Here is a 26,426-nt window from a genome sequence, read left to right as displayed (position 1 = left end):
GACATCTGGTCTCCCTGGTGGGGCTGACAGGTGTCAACTCATCTGATTCTTCCACGCTTGAAGATCACAAATCCACTGTTCACACAGTGGCCTTTGACTGAGAGGGACTGGCCACCTACTGTAGCTGCTATTTTTGTCCATCTGCTGATCTGAAGGCTTGACTGTTCTGGGCTGAGCGTAGCATTTGGCATGTATCACTTCCCCAATTGTAACTCACCCAACTGTATGTAGAACTGTGTTGCTAAATTCTCTGCCCTTCAATTATGTAAATGAAGAGCATCCAAGCCTTAACTATGTTTTCATATTCTATTATAACAGGTTTGAAGAGAAGGCATTCCTATCATTATTGAATATGGTGTAAGAAGTGGTGTTTACATTTTTATCATGGAGAGTATAAAAGGTTGAAAAACAAAGGTGTCCTCTCTCAGGAAGGCAAAATCCAGAGGAGAAGGCAGATCCAGCTCCAGCCAGCTTGAAATATACAAAAAGCAGTTTTTTAAAAAAAGGCAAAAAAATGGAGACAATTGGAAAATTGTTTGCTCTGTTCCTGTTTGGGGTACTGTTGTATTTCCTGAAACAGCTTTGGTCCCGCAGAAGTTACCCTCCTGGGCCCTTTCCACTTCCTTTCATTGGCGTTGCCTGGCAGACGGGAATCCGAATAACTCCGACACTTTTAATTAAGGTATTGTCTCCCCAAACCAGTGACTTAAATCATGACGTTATTTAGCAAGGAGAATATTTTGTTCCTGCTAGGTCAATAAAACTTTCTGGAAGGTAGTTATGGAAATTGGCTTAGCAGAAATGCTTCCTGGTAGAGTTTCATTCACCAGATGTTGACCAGATATGATACCATAGCTTTGTATCCTATGATTTATTTAATAATTAACATCATCCCACCTGGTATATAATGACTCTTCTGCTACTTTATCTACCAATAATCAGTTATTTTCTTATAAAACAACAAAATGACTGGCTGCATAATTTGCTATGTTTAATGTGTATATTAAAATGGAAGTAAGTTGTATGTAAGTGTGCGTACAGGTGTAAACTTATTTTTTATCTGGTGCCTTTTATAGTTTATTACATGTAAGTTTCTGTTTTTATGTTTGTTAGCTGGGCAGAGGTATTTGATTAAGATGGGTGTCCATAGAAGTTTGTAATAATAATAATTTATGATTACAAAGTTTGTAATAATAATAATAATAGTAATAATAATCTATCACCTCTCTCTGAATGAATGAATGAATGAACGAATGAAAGAAATACTATTAAAGTGGAAAGACAAGTAGCACTTTTTGAAAGTTATTCTGGGTTGTGTCTTTCATTCTATTGACTAGTCCTTTAACCTTAACCAGAACAATATTACATGATGTATCATTCAGATTAAAATCCCAAAAAGATTAAAGGCCTCAAGGTGCTTTCCTTTTCTGTGCATTAATTCTGCATATGGCCCTCGGTATTCTGGTACTACAGTTCTTCTCTCAAAAATTACAGGAATAAATTCACATTATCCTTAAATTGTGGACCAGTGCAATGATTCTTTTTTTTTTTTGGCCATAGGAACTGACTTTTAGTTTTCTTTTTTCAGTTCTTTATTATATATTTTGAAAGCACACAAGAAATAAGTAGATGAAAATCAGGTACAGATACCAAAACACAAGTAGATAAACAACAAATCTGAAATATCATGAAAGTGATATATTCTAATGCATCATTAGAAGTTTATAGTATATTTCACACCCATTTTCTAGATAAAATCTAGTATCCATGTTGAGCTTTAAGCTAAAAAATACTTGGTTAACATTCTTCAAATGATTAAAACCAGAAGTGGCAAACAACACATTCTACAAATTCTATAAATTATACAGTGTTAAAATATGAACTTTGAAAGCAAATTTGGGGTATGGCACAATTCCATGCTTAATATTATAATCCAATGGTTTCCATTTAAAATTAAATTCTGAGTTGGATTTACTTTTTAAACACAAAGTTATTCTAGACATTGAGGCATACACCTACAATTTGGTTAGCCATTCTTCTAAAGAGGGAATCAAAGGTCTTTTCCAATAAAAGGCATGTGAAATTCTTGTATCCTTTAACATATACAGTGATAATTCAATATATTTTGAAGGGGTGTATGGTTTGGTGAAATCTAGTAAAAATACCTCAGGTTGCAATAGGATGGCAACCTTCAAATTTTGTTCCAGTCAATATAATGATTCTAAATACAAATTCATACAGGTAATTATTTGCTACATATCCTAATGCATATCCCCAAGTTTGCTTTCACTGTCGATGTTTATCTGACTATTAAGGGACAAAGGATGGCTTTCATGGGGAAACCGATAATGGGCCTTTTTAGTTACCCATCAGGAATCTAGACAAAAATTCTAATTCTCCAAGCTTTGGCTTGTGAAATTGATAACACCACAGATTAAAACCTTTTGCTAGCTAAATAACAGTAGTATCTTTAAGAAAGCTAGGAAGTTATTTTTCCCCATCTCACTTATGAAACTCTTTCCAAATTATGCTGGCATAAATGTTTTAGTTAATACCCCCAAACCAATGCAAATGAATATAATCAACTGGGCTTACTGTGTTAATGCCTTTTTTCTTAATTTTCTTTCTGTAATACTTTGCAACATAGGTATACTTTGATTGATTGATTGATTGATATACAGTCAATCAATCAATCAATCAATCAATCAATCCTTTGTGCTGTTGTTCAAATACCCTCAAAACCACAGCCATCCAACAACATCATGCAGCTGCTTGATTCCAAGTTCACCAAAAAGCCTTTGTACTTCAAGGGCTTTTAAAGAGCATTCTTTTCCTTCTTTCCCCCTCAGTCTCATTTTTCCCATGCACAGCAGACCTGAATTCCTTGATTTACCCTCTTCTGGTTCTCTGCCTTCTGTATACCTTCTCCCCTTTGCTTTCTTGATTGCTTTGGAAATTTCAATTCCTGTAGATCAGCCAGCAGTTTACCATTGCCAATCATTCCCCAAACGTGAAGCATTAGCTGTCTGTGAAGATGCGTTCTAAGTCATTGGTTAACATCCTTCGCATATGTCTTTCCTCCGGTGTTCATCCTTCTCATCTCTCTGGTCCTTCATCCCCCACCCCAGTCAACCAACAACATGCCCCAAATCTGATTTTGTATGCAAATGCCCTGCCATATTTCACCGTAACAGCCTGGCATTGTGTCAGCTCTTAGTATGTCATCACACTAATTGCTGCAAATCAATTGCCTATCATTACAGCCTGGCATTCTATCAGCTCATAGAATGTTATCACAGTAATTGTTGCAAGATCATTTTGGAGCTGGGTGGATTACAAGTTTGACAAATAAATAGAAACCACTAGTTTATATGGTGCCTATGGAAGATTTGTATTTTACATCCTTGGTACCTTCTAGTTTTGTGTAACTAGGGATTTTAGCTGGATTGGTGAGAACCAGTTTTGTCTAGTGGTTAAGGCAACCAGCTAGAAATCAGGAGAGTTCTAGTCCTGCCTTAGGCACGAAAGCCGGCTGGGTGACCTTGGGCCAGTCTCTCTCTCTCAGCCCAACTCACCTCACAGGGGTGTTGTTGTGGGGAAAATAGGAGGAGGAAGGAGTAGTTGGAATGCTTGCCACCTTGAGTTATTTATAAAAATAATAAAGGCAGGGTATTAAATAAATAAATAAATAGGTATTCTGGGTCATTTTTTAAAAATGTATTCCCCTTCTCACCAGTTGGGGGTGGTGGTGGTGGAACATTGTTTCATGGACATTTTGAATTGGCTTGCATCAAAACTTTCTAACCCTACCAGACCTACCGATGAGTTTGATTATTCTGGCTGGTTGCAAAGTTGGTGTTTGGACAATCCAAGCTGTTACAGGTGGATTTCAGTTTTTAAAGAATGTGCTCATTTATCTCTACTACTTTCTGCCATAAGTTTCCTTTCAACAGTGCTTTTCCTGGTCTGTTCCAGCCCATTCTATCTTTATACCAACTCTAACTCACCTATTCTTTTTCTAACAAGTCCCCTGGTCTAAAATGCAATTACAAGCTATTCCTCCAAAGAAGAAAAGAGGACCTTCCCTTGCTGATCACTAACACAGACAACCACAAATGAAACACACCCTCTTCCAACAGAGTCTCCTCTCTCTCCTCAGTCCCCAGCTCCATATTAGTCCTTATTATTAAGAACTAATAATAAACTAGTGCTAAGAACTGATTTCATTCAGTAGAGGACATAAAATCAGCTATGATGGACAACTTGGTTCATCTAATCTAACATTCAGGGTCTCAGCCACCCAGGTGAATTTAGAAGTTCACAAGGAAGAGTCAGAGGTCCATCGGCCTCTTTTACTGTTGCTTCCGCAGCTGCTTTTTTGTCTGCGCTGCTTGGGATTCAGTTGGCAGTACAGAACCATCAGAATGAATAGTCTCTGACAAACCAGCCTTCCATGGATTTATCTAGTTCCCTACTTAAAGCTGTCTAAATTGATGGTCATCAACACATCTGGCAGCAGTGAATCCCACAGTTTTTGCATTGCATACATAAGGACTTTGTTTTATCAGACCTGAATCACGTTGCATTTAATTTCGGGGGATGATCCTGATTTCTTGTTTTGCAAGAGAGAAAGAAAAAATTATCTCTGTTCAACTTGTTCCATACTGTGCATAATTTTAATGCTTCTATCAGGCCCCCTTTCTTAAGGGGCAACAACAGGGCAGGGAAGGTGGGATTTGCTGGTTGTTTATCTATAGTAGCTTGCCCTACTTATCTTGGCTGGGAATTGATTTCTTCCTTAATAGCTTCTTGATTAGGATATTGTTTCTTCCGATTGTTTATATGGTGCTATTTACTGCAAGACAATATTCACGCATAAGGAAAGCAATAGGGTGCCATTATGTCCTGTACTCTGGAAAATACTGTCTTTCGTGGGATTCTGGTTGGGATTGTGTGACATGCCACTGATGCATATTGAGCACTGGCTACCCAAAAAGGAGCACTTTCTTTTGGTCACCAACCTATAGCTTAGGAAGATAATGCACAGTGCATTTCTGCCCCAGGTGCCTGCAGATGCCTCTCTTTTCTTTAACAAGATGCAAAGCATGCCACTCTTGCAGGAGGCCAGCATGCTTGTGCTCACCATAAAAAAAACACTTCTAGAATTAGCTGATGCTAAAAGTAGAACTTGCGATCAGTGTTCAACTTACTTCATGTGGACCAGCCTCCTTGCCTCTGATAGGGCCATCCTTACAACAGGAGGCCTTTCCCCCTTGTGTCTGTCACTGCTGATGGTTGCCAATATACAGGTGGCATCATTATGCAGTACTTCATAAGGTACATGATTGAAGACTTCAGACCATTTGCTAAGACTTTTCATTCCCCACAGGTGAACTTCTTCTAGATGTTGCTTAAAGTCTTTTCTAGGAAATTGACCAAGGTAGCACCTGACTAACCATGGTGTTTGTACTCAAGAAGTACAAAGAAAAAGAGAAGGATTTCAGCAAGGAGAGAGGGTGAATTGTGCAGCTATTGCTCACCATCGCTGTGCCTGCCTGGCTGCCTTGAAGATGTGGGATCATTGCTGGTAACCATGAAGTAGAGCTTGAGATTTGTCTGTGTGGCAGCAAGGCGTCAGCCATGAGAAGCATGGCCCATCCAGCCCATCTGTCTTGTGGCTGACATCCACCAATTCAGCATGAAGCAGCAGCCACCTATGCCTGTTTGTGCAACAAACCATGTGTTGCAGCAGTAGCAATGTCCCTTCTCACATGTCTCATCTTCATCAGATTGTAGGGAGAAAGAGGCAAGCAGTGTTCATGCCCACCCATCCTCTCCCAAGGTTGAGTTGGCCAGTGTAGAGTACACATTTGTGTTGAAGCAATCCCAATTCTTCTTCCTTCTATGCCTGATGTAGGGAAGACACCATCTACCTGATGAAGGTAATGCAGGGATACTCTATTCAGGAGCAAAAGCTGGAGGAAGTGTTGGAAGCCGCATTCACTGCCATGCTGAAAGGAAACACATTTGACTTATGTTTCCTTTGAGCCACTCTGCTGTTTATCTGCTGACTGCTGCTTCCTTGGGAGATACCTTGCTCAACTTCAGAGCTGGTTCCTTGCCACAAATTAAGAGCATACATTTTCATGTGCTGTCACCTGTTGCCAGAATACCTGGCTGATGCTTACGCAGAACCATGTAAATAAAGTTCAAAATTGGATTGTGAAACATTGTCCCCGGGGTCATAGCACGCCTTGTTCAATTGTGGTGGGGCTCTGTTGGTGCTTCTGGATTGATATTGAGGAAGCAGAGGCCAGCTAGACCTGAGCATTACTTCTCTGCTTGTCCCAGCAAAAGATCCTCCCCCTCCCCCACACCCCTCAAATTGATCTCTGATTGTGTCCCAGGACTGTCCAACATTGTAAATCCTGCTGCAGAGAATGATATTCAATGGCTGTTGGTCTACCCAAGTCAGATATATTCCCATGCCTCTGCCTTTTAACATGATCCATTCTTGCACTGCTTTCACTAAAACCAACTAAAAGAAAAGGTACAAATATTGCTAACTATTAAAGGGTTAATAATAGGGGATGCAGATAGGCCCCAAAATGTTTCGTTCTCTGCTCTCCACAAACAAAGCCCAGCTTGGTTTATTTCAACCTGAACATACATTTATATATTTGCTGTTCCTCCTCACCCTGACCCTCTTCTGACCTAGTTTAGACTTAACCAATGGCAGGACGAGCAATGCCATCTGCTTTTGTGCATCTGAGCTGAACAAACTCTAGTCCCTTGAAAGGTAGGGTGACTGTTGACTTTGTTTAGCTTCTGCTCTATTGGACCAAGCAGCTCCTCCAAAGTGAGGGCCTGGAAGACTGGAAACAGTGGTCTAAAGGAAGAAGAATTCAGCCTAATCTCAGAATTGCTTGTCTTGTGTTAGTTAATGCTGAAGGGTTTAATGCATTGGAAACAACAAGCTAATTGCAATTGATAAAGCAACAAGCCAAGTTAGGGGCAAAACTATTGGAACAAGGAATTTTGTGGGGCACTCAGAACACTTAAAACCATTGCTCTGAACTCAGAATATTTTGCACACCTTTGATCAGATTCTGCAGCTTTGGGAAAGCCTTAGTTCATATAGTAGTTGGAAATAAACGACTAGGACTGAATGTAATATTTGCATTTTCTGTTTTGATTCAAATGGCAGCTGGCTAAGCAATATGGAAACATTTACACAATATGGTCAGGACACATGCCTATAGTAGTATTCTCTGGATTTCAAGCAGTAAGAGAAGCCCTTATCGAAACAGAAGATTTTGCTGAGCGACAAATGACTCCATTTATTAGAGATGCCTTTAAAAACAAGGGTAAGTTTTCATGAAGCTTAAGGGGCTAGTTATCGGTTCTCTGGTGAAATAGCAGAGAATTTTCAAGCAAATGACAACAAAGGAAATCTCTGAACGGATCAGCCTCTCATGGGTTCTTTTTAAACTATGCCCAATTTGATTGCCTCAGGCTCAAAAGATCCCCCCAAAACACTGGACCCTAGACAACTGGATTTTTTATATCTGCCTATAAGGCAGTGCTTCTCAACCTTGGCCACTTCAAGCTGTGTGGACTTCAACTCCCAGAACTCCCCAGCTAGCCTAGGAAATTCTGGGAGTTGAAGTTGAATTCTGGGAGTTGAAGTTGAATTCTGGGAGTTGAAGTTGAATTCTGGGACTTGAAGTCCACACAGCATGGAAGTGGCCAAGGTTGAGAAACACTGCTCTAAGGATTGGGGAGATGTTTTATTTTGAAAAAATATAAAAGTGAAACTTACAAATATATAGGTGACTATTTTCTATAGCTATTATCCTATACTCTGTCTCTATTACCATACAATGTTATCCTATATGCTATTACTAATTATTCTATACAGTGTTATACTACTATTTCTACACTACATTCTGTACTATGACTTCTATACTATTACAGGTTACTTGTCTACTATTACTAGCATACTATTCCTATTCCTAGTATAGAGCAGTGTTTTGCCCTTACCAACCCTGGTCTGACTGTCAATCCTCTCTCCTCTCTGGGATTTCTTCTATTGCATTGCTGAGCAGCTTGTAAAGCACCTGCACCTTCTCAGGGTTGTTCTGGGTTTTGCTTTGCTGCTGCTTTTTTTCTCTGGACCCTCTAGTCTTTGTGAAGAAAAAAGTTTTTTTATTTGGCTGCTTTCCATCTGTTACTCCTGCAGAGCTTCAAACACACACTCACACATACCTCTCCTCCCCCAGCTGTTTCAAGGTTGCAGCTTTTATAAGCCACTCTGCCATCCTGATGCGGAAGAGAAGGCTCAAATAGGAGGGAAAGAAGGCAGTGTGGGTGCCTGCAATTTTTTTTTAAGCAGCCTGCTCTTCCACACAGCCATCTTGAAGTTTTTTCTCTAGGGCTGGAATTGGGATTCAATTCACTTCCAAAAGGTGTCATTTCAGACATTGAAACTGCCACATCCAAGCTGCTGGTTTAACCTGGTGTTTTCTTGTCCAAGGTTTTCAAAATTTTTTCAGGCTGTGGAACCTATGAGTTAAAAAAAAATTCTGGAATCCATTATTAAGAGGCAAAGCTTTATAATGGAGAATTGGCTGTGTTCAAGTGGACTTTGTCTTGAGTCTCATGGAAACCCATCACGTTCTCATCTAGAGATCCACAGAACACAGTTTGAACAACCCTGCTGTAGTCCATGAGTTGACACCGAAATATGCTGACATAATTTGCTCTGTTCCAAAACTGAATTACAACGTAACTCGGTAATGAGGCCAGTGTGTTTGCTCTCCTTACCGCTTTACTGGTGGGACAAAGAAGCAGTTAGATTTTGTACTGGTGGGAAAAACATCAAACAGTTCCTTTCTCCTACATGAGGTATTAGGATGCACTTAAGCTATTTTTACTGAAGAAGACAGAATCGAAGTACCAGATACATTGATGTGGGCCAGAGTCCTGCTTTGCAAATCCTTGCAGATTGGGGCAGATGATATATGCTATAAAATAAGTAAGAGAAACAGAGAGAGAAAGGGAGGGAGGGAATGGGAAGAGCACTGAGAAATCAAATGGGAAATTCTCATTAATATGCAGAAATTCCTGATCAGTGGGAGAAAGTGGTGATGGCATGACCAGGCACACAAGTATCAGCAAAATGCATGAATGGCAAGTACAGGGGGTTGGAAAAACTGGCAATGAAGCAAGAGTGGTAGCTCCTTTGAAGGCAGGATATACAATTCAGATATTGTTTTCTGCTTTATTGTTCATCTGGTTTTAATCCCTTCTTAAGCAGGGATTAATCTGCGTAAGCAGGGATTAAGCCTAACATACAGTTTATATACAGTAGCTTGTTCTGCCACAGTTGGTGGGGGTGGGGTTTTCTCATTGGCAGTTCCTTGATTAGGGTATTGTTTCCCGCTTGATTGTTTGTCTGGTGTTAACCCCTGCTTAAACAGGGAATAACCTGCTTATACAGGGATTAAGCCTAAACAGGCGTGTGTGATACGTATGTAAAGGAGGGAGACTTTGATTGTACAATCATGACCACTATCTTTTTCTGACATCCCCCCCCCCCAATGTTCCCTACTGCTTCTTCAATAGGGATTAAGTAGTTTAGCACCCTCCAGTTGCTTTGAACCAATTCTCATAATCCCAAACTGGCACAGTCAAGGATGGGAGCTGTTCTCCAAAACACCTGGAGGGCACTGCTTTCTTTCCTGATAGATCTGTGCCCAGTACTGTGCTTTTATTTGAAAACATGTTCTTTGGAAGTTCTCAACCAACCATTTTCATTTAATCTGCATCCGTCGTGAATCACTTGCTTCTATGTGATTCACTGCATTTGCAGAGCCTGGAGGAAAAACAAAAATGTTAAAATGCATTCCAGACATGCAAAAGTGCTGCATAATGCCTATTATCCATTGCCTATTTATTTCCTGGTTCGTCTTCTAAAATGGTCCCAGGATTTTTTTTTTCTTTGAGTAGTCAGTGCTGCTTATAAAACAACTGATAGCATCAAGTTCTTCCATTCAACATTTCTCTTTTCCCTTATTTTTAAATATCCTTCTCAGTTCATACCAATAATAGCCTGTTTACTGTATTCTTTTTACCACTTGATTTGAGCTTCATCATTTACTATCTCAGTTTCTATTCTGGGTTCTGATCATCATCCATTGGTGCCTGAATTATCATAGAAATTGAAAGGCGATTCCATTTTTATTGCATATTCTTTTAAAATAGCAATTCTACCTGCAAAATCTTTTAGATCTTTTATGCAAAATATAGCCATTGATCTATGGCAGTGTTTCTCAACCCCAGCAACTTTAAGATGTGTGGACTTCTGGGAATTCTGGGAGCTAAGTCCACATATCTTAAATTTGCTAAGATAAGCCCACATATCTTAAAATTGCTGAGGCTGAGAAACACTGACCTGAGGTATTGAAAAAGTTCCATTTGTTCAACATGCTGCTGGGAGAGGTCATTTGGGATTTTAGAGCAAGGTGTCATTAATAGGCTGATGTCAGCCCTACAGGGTAGAACAGACTAAGAAACCAATGCCCTATAAGTCAGAATTATTTTTATTGAATCAGCTGTAGTAACAGAAACTTGCAAATCTAAATGTGCTTCCTCGCTCCATCTTTTCCTTTATTTTTATGTGAACTAGGGAGGGGCTTGTCTGAGATGTTTTCTCATGTTATTTTCTTGGCCCGGACTCAAGCCCTGCTTATATGACCACTCCCTTGGTAGCTGCTGTTCCTCCTGTCCTTCAAGGCCATTCCCTATGCCCTCTGCAGCTGAAGACAGTCAGCTCCCTTCCCTCCAGCTCCAAGGAAGCAATCACTACCCTGAAGATTGCCTAAATTTGATCAAAGACTGAGAAGGAAAATGAAATTACGTTAAAAACAGAGGTAAAAAAGAAACTGTTCTTTGGTACTGAGATTCAGTCTGGTTTGCATTCTCCCTGAAAGAGCAGATTTGTCATCTGTGAGTGCTCCTTGATCTTCAGCTGTTATTGGATTCACAGGTGTCTGCTGGGGCAAGAAGTGTCTTTGCACAATTATGTCTAGTGTATTTCTTTATTTCTGTATTTCTTCTTGAGCCAGGTGGAGCTGATGATGATGGGGCTATGTAGGGCTGTCCTTGAAATGCCTGGAAGTGCAGTTGGTATAAAGTGTCGCAGCATAGGCCACTAACCAGCATAAGGTGATCATAGGATATCTGAACTGAAAGATCTGTCCTGGTTGCCAGTTGCTTACTGGGCATTTAATGTTTTAAAGCCTGACTGTCTAATGGCCAACTTCTCCCATTAAGAACCTGTCCAATATTATTCCTGTAAGGAAAAAACAAAAGCTTTGAATGCTTTGAATGTAAAGACATCAGAGGGTAACTATTTTAAGATATACCCCAAGATATCTTGCATAAATGAAAAGAGTCTAAAATGTATGTTGATGAACTAAGAAAAGCAGATTTCATCTTTTAAATGGGATTTTCCATTTAAACTGATGGTCTTTCATGGAAGGCAAGTTCTCATGACAGCTGAAATAGGTCCTTTTATGCGACAAAATTTTTATTTATATATTTATTTAATATTTCAAGTTTTGTCACCACCATCTCACTCAAAGAGTGGGCGGTTTACAAGAACACTAAGATAAATACAGATTAAAATACAATACAAACAGTATTTTTAAATAAAATATAAATAAAAAATAAAATCCTTTAAGCCTTTGAAATCCGATCAAAGTGCTTCAGCAATCAGAATACAGTATTTTGCCCCTTGGAACAGAAAGAAACCCTTATTTTATCTGGATGGGACTGATACTATCATGTGTGAAACTAGCCATTTAACTGAAATATGAGCAGTCAGCTAATCTGGGATCTTGCCATGTTCTTGCTGTTACTTATTTTCCTAAAATCATGGGGCTACCAAGGCCATCAGGATCAAACCCCTGAAATTTTATCTTTATAGTTTGCAAATCTTAATTCTACCTGACTGCTGTTATATTGTATACAGTTATTGTCAGAGTGGAAATAATCTTCTTAAGCAGTGGATCAGAGAGGGGATGTCATGAGTGAGGATGGTGAGCAGGAAGGGGCTCCCATCCAGGCTGTAAAGCGCATGCGTAGCACTGAGGAATTAGGTGGCCATTCCAAGAGACACAGATTGGGCCCACCTTAGCCTTTGGGGTTTATCTGTCTGGGTTTTTCCCACGCTTCTTCAGTTTGTTAGGATTTTCCTGTTATGTAGCAGCAATAAAACACTAGAGACCTGTTCCTTGTCTCAGCATGGTTCCTGGCTGTTAGGACAGGGGAGGCACATTCATTCTCGCAAACGTAAAACCACCCTGGAGGAATTTCAGCCAGACAAACTGAGGGATGTGCTATTCAGTTTACTGTACCTAAGGAAAGAACACTTCTTTGGAGCAGGATCTTGTGTCGTCCCCTCCCCTCCCCTCCCTCCCCTCCCCTCCCCTCCCCTCCCTCCCTCCCTCCTTTCCTTCCTGGTGTTAGATGCTATGAAGTTAGAATCACAGAATCATAGAGCTGTGAAATTAGAAGCAGAACCCCAAGAATCAGTTAGTCCAATGATTTGCAATATGCAGGAAAATCAATCCATAAAAATCTTCAGAGGTGATTATACAACATCTGTTGGTTGTATAGATCTTACTGTCAGGAAGTTGTTTTATATTTAAACAGAATCTAGGTAACTGCCATTTGTACCTGTTATTTCTGGTCCTACTTTCTGTGGCCGCGGAAGATAGTTCTTGGCCATCTTCCTTGCAGCTTCTCTTTATGTACCTGAACATGGCTATCAGGTCTACCCTAAGTCTTCTTCTCTCCAGACAGAACATCCCAAGTTCCTTCAGATTGTCTTAATTTGGCATATCCTCAATGTGCCTATGGGATATTTGAAAGCTGGGGCTGAATCTTTTCTATCTCAGGTATCTAGAAAAATGATGATGTGATGAAAATGTAGATCTGTTATTACTCTATAGCTACTGGCCATCTTACTCGGATAATGCTAAGTCAAATAAAGATTCTATCTGATGTGGTAAGGCACTGAATTAATAAAAAAGTGGGGACATAATTCTCAGTAGGGATTTAAACGGTGCACTCTAACATAATAGGAAGTTGGAGACCAATTAATTCCAGTGCCAAGATTATACTATCTACTTCAGGACTGCACAATTTCTATCAGCTTAAGAGTCTGCAAAACTGTTTTTGGTCCTACTTATTTTGGGAGGGCTCAGGGGTCTACAGAATGGGTGCTACCATGGCTGCTATTTAGTCCAACTCCCTGGTCAACACAGGAATCCAAATTAAAGCATCCTGGATAGATGGAGGTCAGGTCTCTGCTTGTGTAATGGTATGTGGGAATGACCTTGAGAGATAAGGGGAAGAGCCACAGCCAGGGGAACAGTCAGTTAAGAGGTAGCTTAACCCACAGAAGGAATGGGGGCATGGCAAATGTCTCAGAAGAGACCCTCCCTCGTTTCTTGAGCTGTAAAGGGGATGGGGGAGAAATGTACTTTCAAACTTGCAAGATTCTCTTGATGAAACCTTACAATAAAGTAGAATTAGTTCATCTGGGCATGCTTCCTGTCTGGACTATCTTGCTAGGCTGACAGCTTGAACGCATCCAGTGAAGGGGAGCCATTATCTATCCTGGGTAATTGGTTCCATCAAGGCTTGATATTCATAGGTGTGTGCAAATTGTGTGATAATTTGGAATAGTATTGTGTTGTTCAAGTTTTGAGAATGGACTTGGAGGACAACATTTAGTTTTGGAACACCTGTATGAAGACTTTGAATAATTGGGCATAAAAGACAGCCAGTTGCCCTGGCAAGACAAATCATCCCCTCTTGTTTTTCTTTTTTTGCAGCTCCCACAGTACCACTGATATGTTCACAGTCCATTTGTTCTCTTCCTAGAATCAAGGGAGTAAATATGAATGGCATAGAACATAGAACTAGTTTATTTGCAGAAAACATTCTATTATTTTTCCCTAACCCACTATAAGCTATTTTATGTTCTTCATTTTGTGATGCCTTAGATGTACGTATAAACAAGAATAAATGGATCCCCTCCCACCTTTTCTGCATCTCTAGATTTGCAGTGTGAATATCAAGGGTTACCAGGACTATAGCTGTTTGTTTAACAAATACTATTAATAAGTTATTAACACATTTATAGCCTATTATTGTATTGGCTAATTCCTGGAAATTACAATCCATTTCTGAAAATGAATAAAGACCTATGATAGACGTATTTGAAAAAAAGAAATTCTGCTTCCTTGAAGGATAGGTTAAAAAACAAAGAACAGCCAATGATTTCAGTTCATCTTTATATCATCAACCCTTATCTCTCATTCTGTCAAAGGATAGTGTAATGGGATGTGGGAATGACCTTGGGAGACAGGAGGAAAAGCCGCAGTCTGATCAACCAGCATGTAAAAAATATTGCAGTCCACAGAAGGGGAGGAGGGGTGAGAAGCGTTTCATAAGGGACCCTCCCTAGTTTTCTGAAGAGTAAAAGGAAAGGAGGGGAGAAATACTTTCAGTCTTGCAAGATTCTGTTACTGTAACCTAACAATAAAGATAGGTAATTCTGGTTGTGTGTCTTGTCTGGACTACCTCAAAGGGCTAACAATCTTAAATGCTATCAGTCTTAGAGCATTAGAACAAAGTGCATTAAGTAATACAATTAGATTCTCAACCTCCCCCAAAAAACCCATGGGGAGAAATTTATCAATCTCTTGATATATATTTAGTAATATGCCTTATACATAATCTTTTATAAAATATTAGGGTGAGATGTCAGTGAAGATTCTCAGTTATCCAGGTGGAATTACCTGTAAATTGAGTCATGGCAACTGGATTTCTTTCTTTTTGGTAGAAACGTTTCACTGCTTGTCCAAGCACCTTCTTCAGTCTGGGCAAAGGTTGGTGAGGGGACACCATATATGTCTTCCAGAGTGGCTGCATTGTCCCTACACCTGAACGGCTTGTTAATTGTGCCATGGAGGAATGGATTGTCTTTGGGATGTCTTACTCCTAGATCCCTTGCTCATCCCCAAGTGGATCGTTAAGTGTGGCCTTCCTGGTGAAAAAGCAGCATGAAAAATGTGGGACAAGTTGTGTCTGAGGCCTCTGCCTCTATTGAGGGAAGGATTTTCCACTTTGGTATGAATGGATTCCTTAAGAGGGAGGGTTTAGACACAACTTGTCCCACATTTTTCATGCTGCTTTTTCACCAGGAAGGCCATACTTAACGATCCACTTGGGGATGAGCAAGGGATCTAGGCATAAGATATCCCAAAGACAATCCACTCCTCCATGGCACAATTAACAAGCCATTCAGGTGTAGGGACAATGCAGCCACTCTGGAAGACATATATGGGGTCCCCTCACCAACCTTTGCCCAGACTGAAGAAGGTGCTTGGACAAGCAGTGAAATGTTTCAACCCAAAAGAAAGAAATCCAGTTGCCATGACTCAGCCTACAGATTAGGGTAAGATATTCTACTGGCTGGGTAAATATGGAGATATGAGTGGCAAGTGATAAATGCTCTGCTATTCCATTTTTTACTTGGTTGTAATTGTACCTGGAATCAAATTATTTAATGATAAGGTTCTTCTTCTTTTTTTGCAGGGGAGGACCTATAGGCTTTCCCTGGAAGTGAAAAGATCATAGACTCAATAGCTTTGGAATATTTGAGCAAAGATTCCAAATATAAGTATCTGGAGCATGCACAATCAACATGGAAAAATCAAATTATAACTTTGAAAAAGGCAGATGTGAGACATGACTGGTAGAGGTTAGTGTAGGGAGGGAGTAAAGAAAACCATATAACAATGGCTGAATATTGTAGGTCTTTGACTTCTCTGCTCTGTTTAATATAATGCATGAGATTTCAGATCGGATACAATCTCGTTCTGACAGTCTCACCTGCACCATTGGAACAGACAGAAGCTGATTTTGCATCACTGACCATGTTGTTCATAGATTCTGAAAAAAATGAGAGCTCTGGGATGCCGTGCATAATTTGCACAAAAACAAACTAAGCTACCCAACAATATTTAATGGTTATTAGTATAATTTCTTACTGGTTTCCAATGGCTTCAGGTATTATATTTGCAAATGGTCCAAGCTGGAAGCAGCAGAGGCGGTTTGGTCTGGTCACCATGCGGAAACTTGGACTGGGGAAAAAAGGCATAGAGGGTCAAATAGAAGAGGAAGCTTATCGGCTGGTGGAGATCTTTGCATGTGCAAAAGGTATGTTATGTACAATCTCGGTATGTTTCAGAGTGATATCTCTGGTTTTCTTCTTAGTGGTTAAAAATAAATGTTGGCTGATGGATTCCCAACTACCTCCTTTCTTCTGTCCTGAAATCCCACTGTGGATATAAATAGGCAAAGTAGAATAATATCTGTCTGATGGTAATTTTTTTTTTCATTTCCAGAACAGCCACTAGATCCTTCATTGCCTATCACTAATGCAGTCTCCAATTTGATATGCATTTTGGTTTTTGGATACAGATTTTCTGTTGAAGATGGAAAATTCCAGAAAATGTTAGAAAATTTTAATTGTGCTATGAAATTTGGAGGCAGCTTTTTTTATCTGGTGAGTTGTCTTCTTCTTGTTTACTGATTCAGACAGGTCTTCTGGAGAACTTCATCCTATCCTCCATCATCTTTCTGATAACTTTTATTATAGAGATTCATTTATCAGTGTAAACAAAAGAGACTGGAGCTTAACACAGAATTTTAGCTGTGGAGGGCAACCACATGATCCCAGGAAGGCAACTGTTTTAAGGACTCGCTGAGAGCTCCTGCGTGAACAACTCCATGCATACCTCTTCAGATCTGAAGTTCAGCAAAACCCTAAAGTCTTTACTGGAATTTTTCTGGGGAGAGGTGGGATAAATAGCATAATAACCTATCACTGAACCTTGAATTCTCAAAGATTAGTGGTTTGAAACAAAGCAGGAGCAGGATAAGTTTTAAAAAAATAAGGCCAGAGACTCACAGAAAGAGCTATCAAAGGACCCAGTGCCACCTCTAGGTGGACCCAGTGCCCCAAATAAATGAAAACCTTTTTCAGAGGGGCTTGACCTCCCCTCCCCTCCCATGTGTGCCCTGCCTCCATAGGTATAAGTGCCTATAAGTGTTTTTGACTCACAGTCCGGTCAACCCACTTCATTTCCTCCAATACATTGGATTGTGAAACTCTACTTCATGCTTTGTCAAACAAGTGCCACATTGGACTTCTATTTATCCCCCTTCCTCCCCCTTTCATCATCTGGACTCATAGAATCCAAAAGGCTTGGATTATAGATTACACCATGCAGTCTGCAAGATTCAAAATGGACACCCCTTTCTCTCAAACCCTAACATAATCAAAGTGGAAGCATCAGAATAAAAATCAACATAATTGTAATTTTAATATCTTTGAAAATGTAGGAGGGGCAGTTTGGTGTAGAGTTCTTTGTCTTAGGTGTGAAGCCAGCTGGGTGACCTTGGGCCAGTCACTCTCTCTCTCTCTCAGCCCTAGAAGGCAGGTGATGGCAAGCCACATCTGAAAACTGGCCAAGAATACTGCAGGGAGTAGTCCAGACAGTTGCCAGAAGTCAGCACTGATGTGAAGGTGTGCACACACACACACACAGAAAGCGTAGAGAAATAATTGCTCATAGCAACATCTGTCCTCTTCAGGAACTCACCTGAATGAGAAAGAAGATAAATCAGCAGGATATTCTCAGAAAGATCATGCCTTGGTTCTGGGGTCAGCATGGACTACCCATCTACCATATTTCTAAACATTCAAGTTTAATCTTTGGAACTGTCTTTTAATACAATCCTATGAAGCCAAAGTTAAAGTTCTGTAATGTGTATTCATAAACTAAATGTGATGGACAAAGCCTTCCAGGCAAAAGGTGAAACAGGTGAACTGGTCAGATTAGGTAAAAAGTATGTCCCTGATCAATTCAGCCCACTGGCATCCAGGAGCCATTTACTGAATATATACAAACTATATAGCCTTAAGAATTATGAATTATTCAGACAATCTTATCAAAGTGGTAAACTCAGGTAATTGGCTGATGATATTATTATGATAGGATTTTTTCTTGCATCTTTCCTTTAGCTGTATGAGTTGTTTCCACAGTTGATGAAATATCTTCCAGGGCCTCATCAGAGGGCAATGCGTTCTTTAGGCTTTGTGATCTCATTTGCAAAGGAAGAGATAGAGAAGCACAGGGAACTTCAGTCACTGCATGAGCCACAAGACTTCATTGATTACTACCTTCTTCAGATGGAGAAAGTAAGTGTCTGGCACTATGGAAAGAAGTTTTTGTGGGTCTTCAGAACTCAGAATAGCATCCCACTTTGCCAGGACCAACATACTGAACAATTTTGCTGCATTGTTCAGATATAAATTCGTTCCTTCACCTATCCTTCCCTCCACTTTGTTGCTTGAAACAAATTGCCAGAGTCCTGCATGTCTGGATTGATTAATTAAGCATACATTTTGTGTGCAAATATCATTCATCTGAGGACTCAGTCAACTGTGATTAAACAGGAACATCTGCAGCGCCCACAAGATATTTTTATGGGCTTCAGATAATATTTGCATGTAGATGGTTCCCAATCACTTTTCCCTATACAATAGAATGAAAAGGCCTAGTGCAGTCTTTCATTACTTGTGATGGGAACGTGAATGGAATTCTCTAGCACATGGAGGTCATCAAGTTGGGGTGAGCTGGCCTATTGTACTCTGTTCGAGGATACAGGTATGGTCTATGTATATTGGATTTGCTGTGCTCAGACCTTTGGAAGTTCTCTTGAAGGCTATTTAAAAAAACACACAGATTTCCCATTCCATCAGAACCTATTTTAATTCTAAATCCAAAAAAGCTTACCAAGTTCTTCAATCCAGTAGATTTAGGCTAAAATGGTTAGTAAGTCCTATATATAAACATGCATGAAAATAATTGGAAAGATTGGAGTATTTTTTATTCCCCCATGAATTGGATGAGATGCCTCATGATTCCATGTGGCAGCAGATTTGTGTTATGGCAACATTCCTATGGACTTCAATTTTTGTACTTAAAAGTGCTGCAGATTAGGGTCCATTCCAAATTTAAACTGGCCCCAAGGCATAATTAATGCAAACAACATTTTACAGCATAGAAGAAGGCCAGCTTTTGCTTTGCAATCAGGGACTTTTGCAGTCTGTGTGTGTGTGTGTTTGTGTGTGTGTGTGTATGAAAAATGTCAAGATGGTGGTTGCAAATGCATGATTGAGCTCCATCCTTTTTACATGCATCTTGCAATTACATCTTGAATGCTATGCAATTATTGGGAAGGCAGTTCCAAATATACACGATAAGGTAGAAAGACCGAGTTCTTTGAAGCTGCAGCAAAGCATTGGGTATTAATCGGTGCACTTAGGATGAAAGCAAGATGGCCAGAAAAGACTTCTGTATTTTTCTCCTCAAAGAACCAGAGATCCACCAACCAGAGTCCAACAGAGAAGTTGTATATCTAGAACCAAATTGTTCTGAGCAAAGGAATCTGTTCTGAATTCTGCAACTAAGCAGGGGTCTCAGTATTTCCATGCAAATGCCAACCCCTGGTGAGCTCTAGCTTCCAAGAATATCTATTTTGGGAAGCGGGGTGCATTCATTTTATTAAAAAGAATGGAAAGACAGTAACAAAACAGGTAATCGAGTACAGAGAGCAAGGGAGAAAAAAGAGGACATTGTCCTAACTTCTAGTGTGCTTTTTATACAATTTATTCCTCATTCCAAGGCAGTGTTTCTCAACCTTGGCAACTTTAAGATGTGTGGACTTCAACTCCCAGAGTCCCCCAGCCAGCAAACTGACTGGGGAACTCTGGGAGTGTATTTATTTTATTTTATTATGTATTTATTCAATTTATATTGCCACCCATCTCAGACTAGTGACTCTGGGCAGCTAAGTTGAAGTTGAGTTGAAGTCCACACATCTTGAAGTTGCCAAGGTTGAGAAACACTGTTCTAAGCAGTTGTGTTTTGTTGAATGTGCCTGAGAGAGATTTCAGAGGGCCTTTCCCAATACTGAACTGAAATGTTCTCCACCCATTTGCAGAATACTGTATGGGCATGACATTGGCTGTCCCCTTTGCCAATCATTATCCTCTCTCAACTGGCTCTGTTTCAAGTCACTGCTAGACCCGATTTCCCTCCATGGCAATAGGAGACAAAGCCTGCATTGCTTCTCAAAGGAGATTCAACCTTGAATCTTAAGCAAAGAACCCCCAAAGATGTGTGGACCCCTTTGAGATGCAAAGATCTTTTTGCATCTGGAAAGGAAATGAAAGATGTAGTCTACAAAGGGAGGACCTCCCTTCAACACAGCAGAAAATGATGAATTGGGACTTTTAGGTTGATTTAAACAAGACTTCATATTTTCTATTATCTACAACAGAGTAAAGATGACCCTGAATCTGCTTATGATGAAGAGAACCTAGCTCAGTGCATTGTTGATTTCTTTATCGCAGGGACAGAGACCACTGCCACCACCCTGCAATGGGCACTGCTCCTCATGGTGGCTTATCCCGAGGTTCAAGGTGAGAATGATGTGTTACAAGGGTGTGAAATGCTTCTCCTGGTCCTGAAATTGACGTTTGCTTTCGTTTTAGCAATAGATTCCAAGATTTCCTGCTTGAGTAGATGAGCAATTGATTATTGCTCATCTCTAACTCGCAACTATAAAGAGGAAATCCAAAACCAGCAAGAAATGCTATTTAATGGAACAGACTGCAAAGCGAATGCCTGCTTGACTGATGTCTTGAAAGGGTATAAGATAGTAAACTAAACTCAGTGTCTTTGATATGCATTTGATATGCATTTTCTCCTGTTTTTTCCCCTACATCAGATTTCCTCTCTTTCTCATAACAGCAGGGCGACCCTATCGGAGCTGCCAAAATCTAAATCCATATCAGATGGCCATAACTGGACTCTTTTCTGCCATCTATTGGTTGTCTGGATTTTGCAGCCCAAATATGGCAGCCCCTCATAAGGGTAAACATGCAGAACTTGGGTCCTAGAAGTCTTTCTAAGTCCTTACAATAGCTCCACACTGGGTCATGTGGCCAGGATGGATGTTGCAGAGGCTTAAACATATATTGTTGGAAGCATTCTGACCCCCACTTCCATGCATCGGGTTAGGATTAGAGCTAGGGCTAGGTTTAATTTTTTTCCAGATGTTTTCCTCCACAGCTCTTGGATGGATCTGGACTATTTTTAGATTTAACCTTTCTTTTGCCAGCATCTCTCCACACACAGATTTGGTCCTGTTCCGCACAGCTTTCAGAGGGTTAGCTGCTGGTGGGCAGGAAGATAGACAACTAGATGGACAGACCAAGTCTTGAGCCCCTTTATATAATTCCTTTCCAACATTCGGTGGGGTTGGGAAGAATACAAAGTCTCTTTGAAGTCAAACTTAGATCATGGTGAGGATATGGACTCATCCATGTGTTCTTGGCAGTGTTTCAGAGCAGTTTACTCTCCTTTTCTTCAGGGATGTCTTTTCATCTTGTCTAGCTTGCAGCCCTGGGATTTCCTGCTTAGCTACTGAGTTCAGACATCTTTTGAGGTGCTGCTATCTCAATAATACTATCTTAGATTCTATAATATTATAATATTTTACTCTCCAAAACTTCCCTGGATTCATCCTTATCAAGCATGAGAATGGATATTCTTTTTTGTTGTTGAGAGAGTATCAGTAGCAAATTTTCCTGCCACTGCATGAGAGGACACTTCCAAGAGTGGGCTTAGCTCACACAAGTCTCCCCAGTTCTCTACGTTTGATTAAAATTTACCATACCGGAGATCTTAACCATGTATTGTAATGAAAGCTGGTAGCTAATCATGGCCCATAATTGATAAAGGAGATACTGTATTAGTATGTCTATGTATTCTACCTACAATGAAACCTTGATTTAGCAGGCCTTGGAACAACAGATTTGCATGCAGTGGACCAAATTTACATCACTTGCATGATGTTGTTATGCAAATAAAGCAAATGATGTCATTTGTATTATTTGCATGAAGCAAATGATCCAGTTACATAAGAACATCATCACACAAATGACATCAATTGCTGCGGTGTTGTGCTTTCATATTTTATGGACATTTGTAAATAACAGACACCTTCTTCACCAATTAGTCCACAGAAATGAAGGTTCTCTGTATGTATGTATGAATGTATCTCTTTTTCTTTTTGAATATATGACTCATCCCTACCCAAGGAGAACAAGAATTCTGCTCACCCAAAATTCATGCTTTGGCTGTCATAGTAGTTTAGTTGGCTCTAAATGAACAGTTGGCTCCAAAATAATACTTTGAAACACCACTGAAGACTGACCTTCTGTCTTTGTGAAATAAACCAAAATTCTAAGAGATCAGCTTGATTCTTTCAAGGCAGTCAGATGCATCTATGCCTGAAAGCAACTGAAGCAACGGTTAAACGCTGCAGATGGCCTTTTGTGGCAATATGGAACAGGATTCATTTGTCACTTCTTGAAGGGACTTAGTTGGCTGAAAACCCAGGGAAGGTTTGGAGAATTTATGGAAGGGAATGGAAATTTAGGGATTCAGCAGAATGAAGTAGCTTGGTCACCAAACACAACAGATTGGCACTCTTCTTAGGTACTTTTACTTCTGCCATTAAGTCTGCAAATACAGTGTCAGTTATTCTCATTTCCATTCAATCTGGAAAAAAAAATCTAAATATTCTTGTGCTTTCAGTTGTCTCTTTGAGGCACCTTCCCCTGCCTGAATGCTCTCCAGATAGACTTCACCTCCCACAGTTCTCTGCAATGGCTGTGCTGGTTGAGGAATTTGGGGAGCTGGAGTTCACAGATCTATGGGGCATTCCAGCTGAAGATGGATGCTACAAAGCATTAAAGGAAAAAAAAAAGTACTTTGTGCAGGTAAAGACAAATATGGCAAAATGAAAGAGGCATTTGAACAGAGTTGGTGAAACAGCTATCCCAAATAATAATTCTGTAAGTTTCTGCAGCTCACAGTTCATTTTGATGTATTGACATATCAGTAAGCTGAAATTGACACATCAGGAGGGTGCCTTTTTTGGGAAACATGACTACAGAGGATCCTGGTGTTTTAAAGGAAGCTGATTGCTATATACAAAAACAAGAGATCAGCTTCCTTTAAAACACCAGGGTCCTCTGTAGTCGTGTTTCCCAACAAAGGCACCCTCCTGATGTGTCAGTTTCAGCTCCCAGAATTCCCCAGCTAGAATGGCTATTGCTGAGAAATCTGGGAGTTGAAGTCCACCTATCTAGAAACTCTCCAGGTGTAGAAACACCACCTTATGCTCTGCCGTCACAACTCAGTTCTTACTCAGGTCCTTTGTGGAATATGTCCCATGTTCTTCAGTGAATGCATCAATTGTAGTGGAGAATCTGAGATAATTTTCCTTTTCTATCATGGCCTTCAGAGAAAGTCCGCAAGGAGATAGAAGACACTTTGAATCCCTCTCATTCAATCTGCTATCAAGATCGGCTGAAACTCCCATATACCTATGCTGTAATTCATGAAGTTCTTCGTTTGAAATATGTCTTAATTGTTGGTGTTCCTAGGCAAAGTGCCAAAGATGTGAACCTCTATGGGTTTCACATTCCAAAGGTACTGAAGCTGATACAAAATTGATTGTATTTATTAACATATGAGAGGACGTTTCATTCACTAAGGAATTTCCTGTGCAATGGACATGTTGAAACCCTATTTTTTTTTCCTAATATGAAAGTCAAGAAATTCATGCACTGAATACAAGTAATGATTCAATTGTTGGGAAACATAAGACGTTTCACGTTTTTCAATAACGTGAAAAACTTTATTGCAGTCATTAACCAGCACAATTTTTCAATAATATGCTCTTACATTTTTTGTGACCAAGAGTAACTGAAACCTGCTGCTATATTTCATGAGACCCACATTAGCTTCATTTGACTTGGTTATTGACTTAATCCATTTTCTGTGTTTGCACAATACATGAACCAGCCTTTCTCAACCTTTTGACCCTGGAGGAACCCTGGAAATATTTTTCAGGCCTCGGGGAACCCCTGCACATTCAGGCTCAAATACAGGCCAGGAGTTACAAAATTATTATTCATGTGTAGGCCTGTATATATGGATTAACAATGCCCTTAAATTAAAAATAAACAATGAAACTTACTTCTTTAATGTGAAGTTGCCCGAATTGGAAATAATTTTTTAAATAAATTGTCATCTCCCGGGGAACCCCTAGTGACTTCTCATGGAACCCTAGGCTTCCACAGAACCCTGGTTGAGAAGCAGACTAGGTTCACACAGCACCCTAAGCACCCACAAAACCGAACCAAGGTTAAGACTGGTTACTTATTGTATGCTGTATGAACGCAGCCACTAAGCCTGTAGCTGATCTGGTTAAGTGCCTTGTATGAACACAGTCCATGAGATGTTGCTGTCAATAATGAGGTCCTACATGGGAAGATTCCAGTTCTCTAGCAGGTTGCCACCCATGTGCATTTCCTTTGCACAAACACTCATTTGTTTCCTGTAAAAATGGTGTGTAATGGATAGTCAGCTGATTCTCAAGGAACAAATACCTTCAAACATTCTGCACTGGGGGTGGGGGAATTGGCCTAGCCTACATTTTAGTGAAGGTGGCAGTAGGAGATAGTTATTATCTTCCTTATGCAGTTAAGGGAAATTTGCTAGGAATTAGGAGGCTCTAGAAACTTGATCAGCTGTATGTTAAAATGTATTTCTTCCCCCTTCAGGGGACTTTGGTTGTTACAGATCTGAACTCAGTTCTTTATGATCCCAAGAGATGGGAGACCCCTGAAAGGTTCAACCCACACCATTTTTTGGACAAGGATGGACAATTTATATCTAGGGAAGAATTTTTGCCATTTGGAGCAGGTAAATCTGTAACCCATGTTTACCTGAATTTTATTTATTTATTTATATTTATTTATTATTGCATTTATTATTAAATTTATATACCACCCATCTCACTATGGAAGTGACTCTGGGTGGCTTACAAATAAAAGGTCATATACATGTTAAAAGAGAAAAACTAAAAGGTGGAGAGGGCATCTTCAAACAAGCAACCACACCCAGGGCTGCCTACCACTGTTGGATCTATTAGAATAGATTAAAATATTATCTATTAGAATATTAGAATATTTAAAGTAAGTTCCTCTGCTGTACATAATGGGCTATCGCCATTTTCTTGTGATTTATAGCATCATCCAGCCACTGTCGTGCTGAGATATCATTAATAAGGAGAGGCTGTATAATATCTTAATGGTGGCTGGTGACACTCTAAATGCATCCAAGCCCCTGTTGATGTGCTCTCCTCCTGTTCTTCAGACCAACCTTTGTTTGGCTTGTCCAGTTTTGTCCACAATAATACTATAAGCTGCTTTGAGCGCTTATGAAAGGAGAGGTGTGGGCTATAAATTCCATATATAGATAAACAGAAATAAAAGGAATGCTTCTGTAATTGATAATGAGACGTTGGAACTTCACTGGCAGGGATTGGGAGGTTGTCCATCACTGACTATTCTTGTCTTCTGTGCTCTTCTGGTTGTGATAGTCATTTTTCCGAAGGATTGCATTTGATTAATAATCAAAGGAAAATCACAAGAGTGCTATGCTTTACTTATGCCAGCCCCTAAGCTGTGGAAAGACCCTTCCTTTTTGAAACTGCAAGCTATGGGGACAAGTGCTGGTAGCCAAGAGGGTAAAGGAAAATAGAGAAGTAGAGGTTCCAAGAATAGAATTTTAGAGTAGACCACCTGAAGAAATGAGCTTTTGCCTACCAATCCAAATTCCTCTGTTAGGATTGAAACCGGAAACCTTAGTGAATAAGTGTCAATCACTTCTAACCACTTCTATTTTCCTCATCTATCCATTGCAGGGCCCCGAGTGTGCCTGGGTGAGCAAATGGCGAAGATGGAGCTCTTTCTTTTCTTGACCATCCTGCTGAGGTCCTTTAGGTTTCAGCTGCCAGAAGGAGCCAAAGAAGTCTGTCAAGAACCTATGGTGGGAATATCATTGCACCCTCATCCTTACAAACTTTGTGCTGTTCCTCATTGTAGGACACCATAAAACCAAGACAATTACCATAAATTTGAATGTTGCTCTTTACCCTTTGACTGAAATTCCACCCTGAGCATATTGCTCAGATTTGCTTGCCCTAAAAGCTCTTAGGACATTGGGGACTGTTCCATGTGAAAAAGGATTTGCTAAGATGGGAAAAATTACAATTGTCTCTTATGGGGAGACTATCTATGATTAAGATGAATGTCTTGCCCAGGATGTCGTTTCTTTTTCAGACTATACCAA

At 40.0% G+C, this 26,426-nt stretch overlaps 1 protein-coding gene across 1 annotated transcript; it reads left to right on the top strand.

Moving 5' to 3' along the window:
- The first annotated feature begins 514 nt into the window (after positions 1–514).
- On the top strand, positions 515–26,189 carry LOC134499858 (cytochrome P450 2J5-like). The gene is made up of 9 exons (XM_063306728.1): positions 515–682; positions 7,208–7,367; positions 16,150–16,299; positions 16,488–16,648; positions 18,170–18,352; positions 20,494–20,635; positions 23,530–23,717; positions 24,854–24,995; positions 25,999–26,189. The coding sequence occupies exons 1-9, from the start codon at positions 515–517 to the stop codon at positions 26,187–26,189; spliced, it is 1,485 nt and encodes a 494-aa protein (XP_063162798.1).
- The last annotated feature ends 237 nt before the right edge of the window (positions 26,190–26,426 follow it).

The sequence above is a fragment of the Candoia aspera genome, chromosome 6 (assembly GCF_035149785.1).
Source record: "Candoia aspera isolate rCanAsp1 chromosome 6, rCanAsp1.hap2, whole genome shotgun sequence".
Classification (NCBI taxonomy): domain Eukaryota; kingdom Metazoa; phylum Chordata; class Lepidosauria; order Squamata; family Boidae; genus Candoia; species Candoia aspera.
Note: the sequence above shows the minus strand (reverse complement) of the source record. Positions and strands in the feature narration are given on the sequence as shown.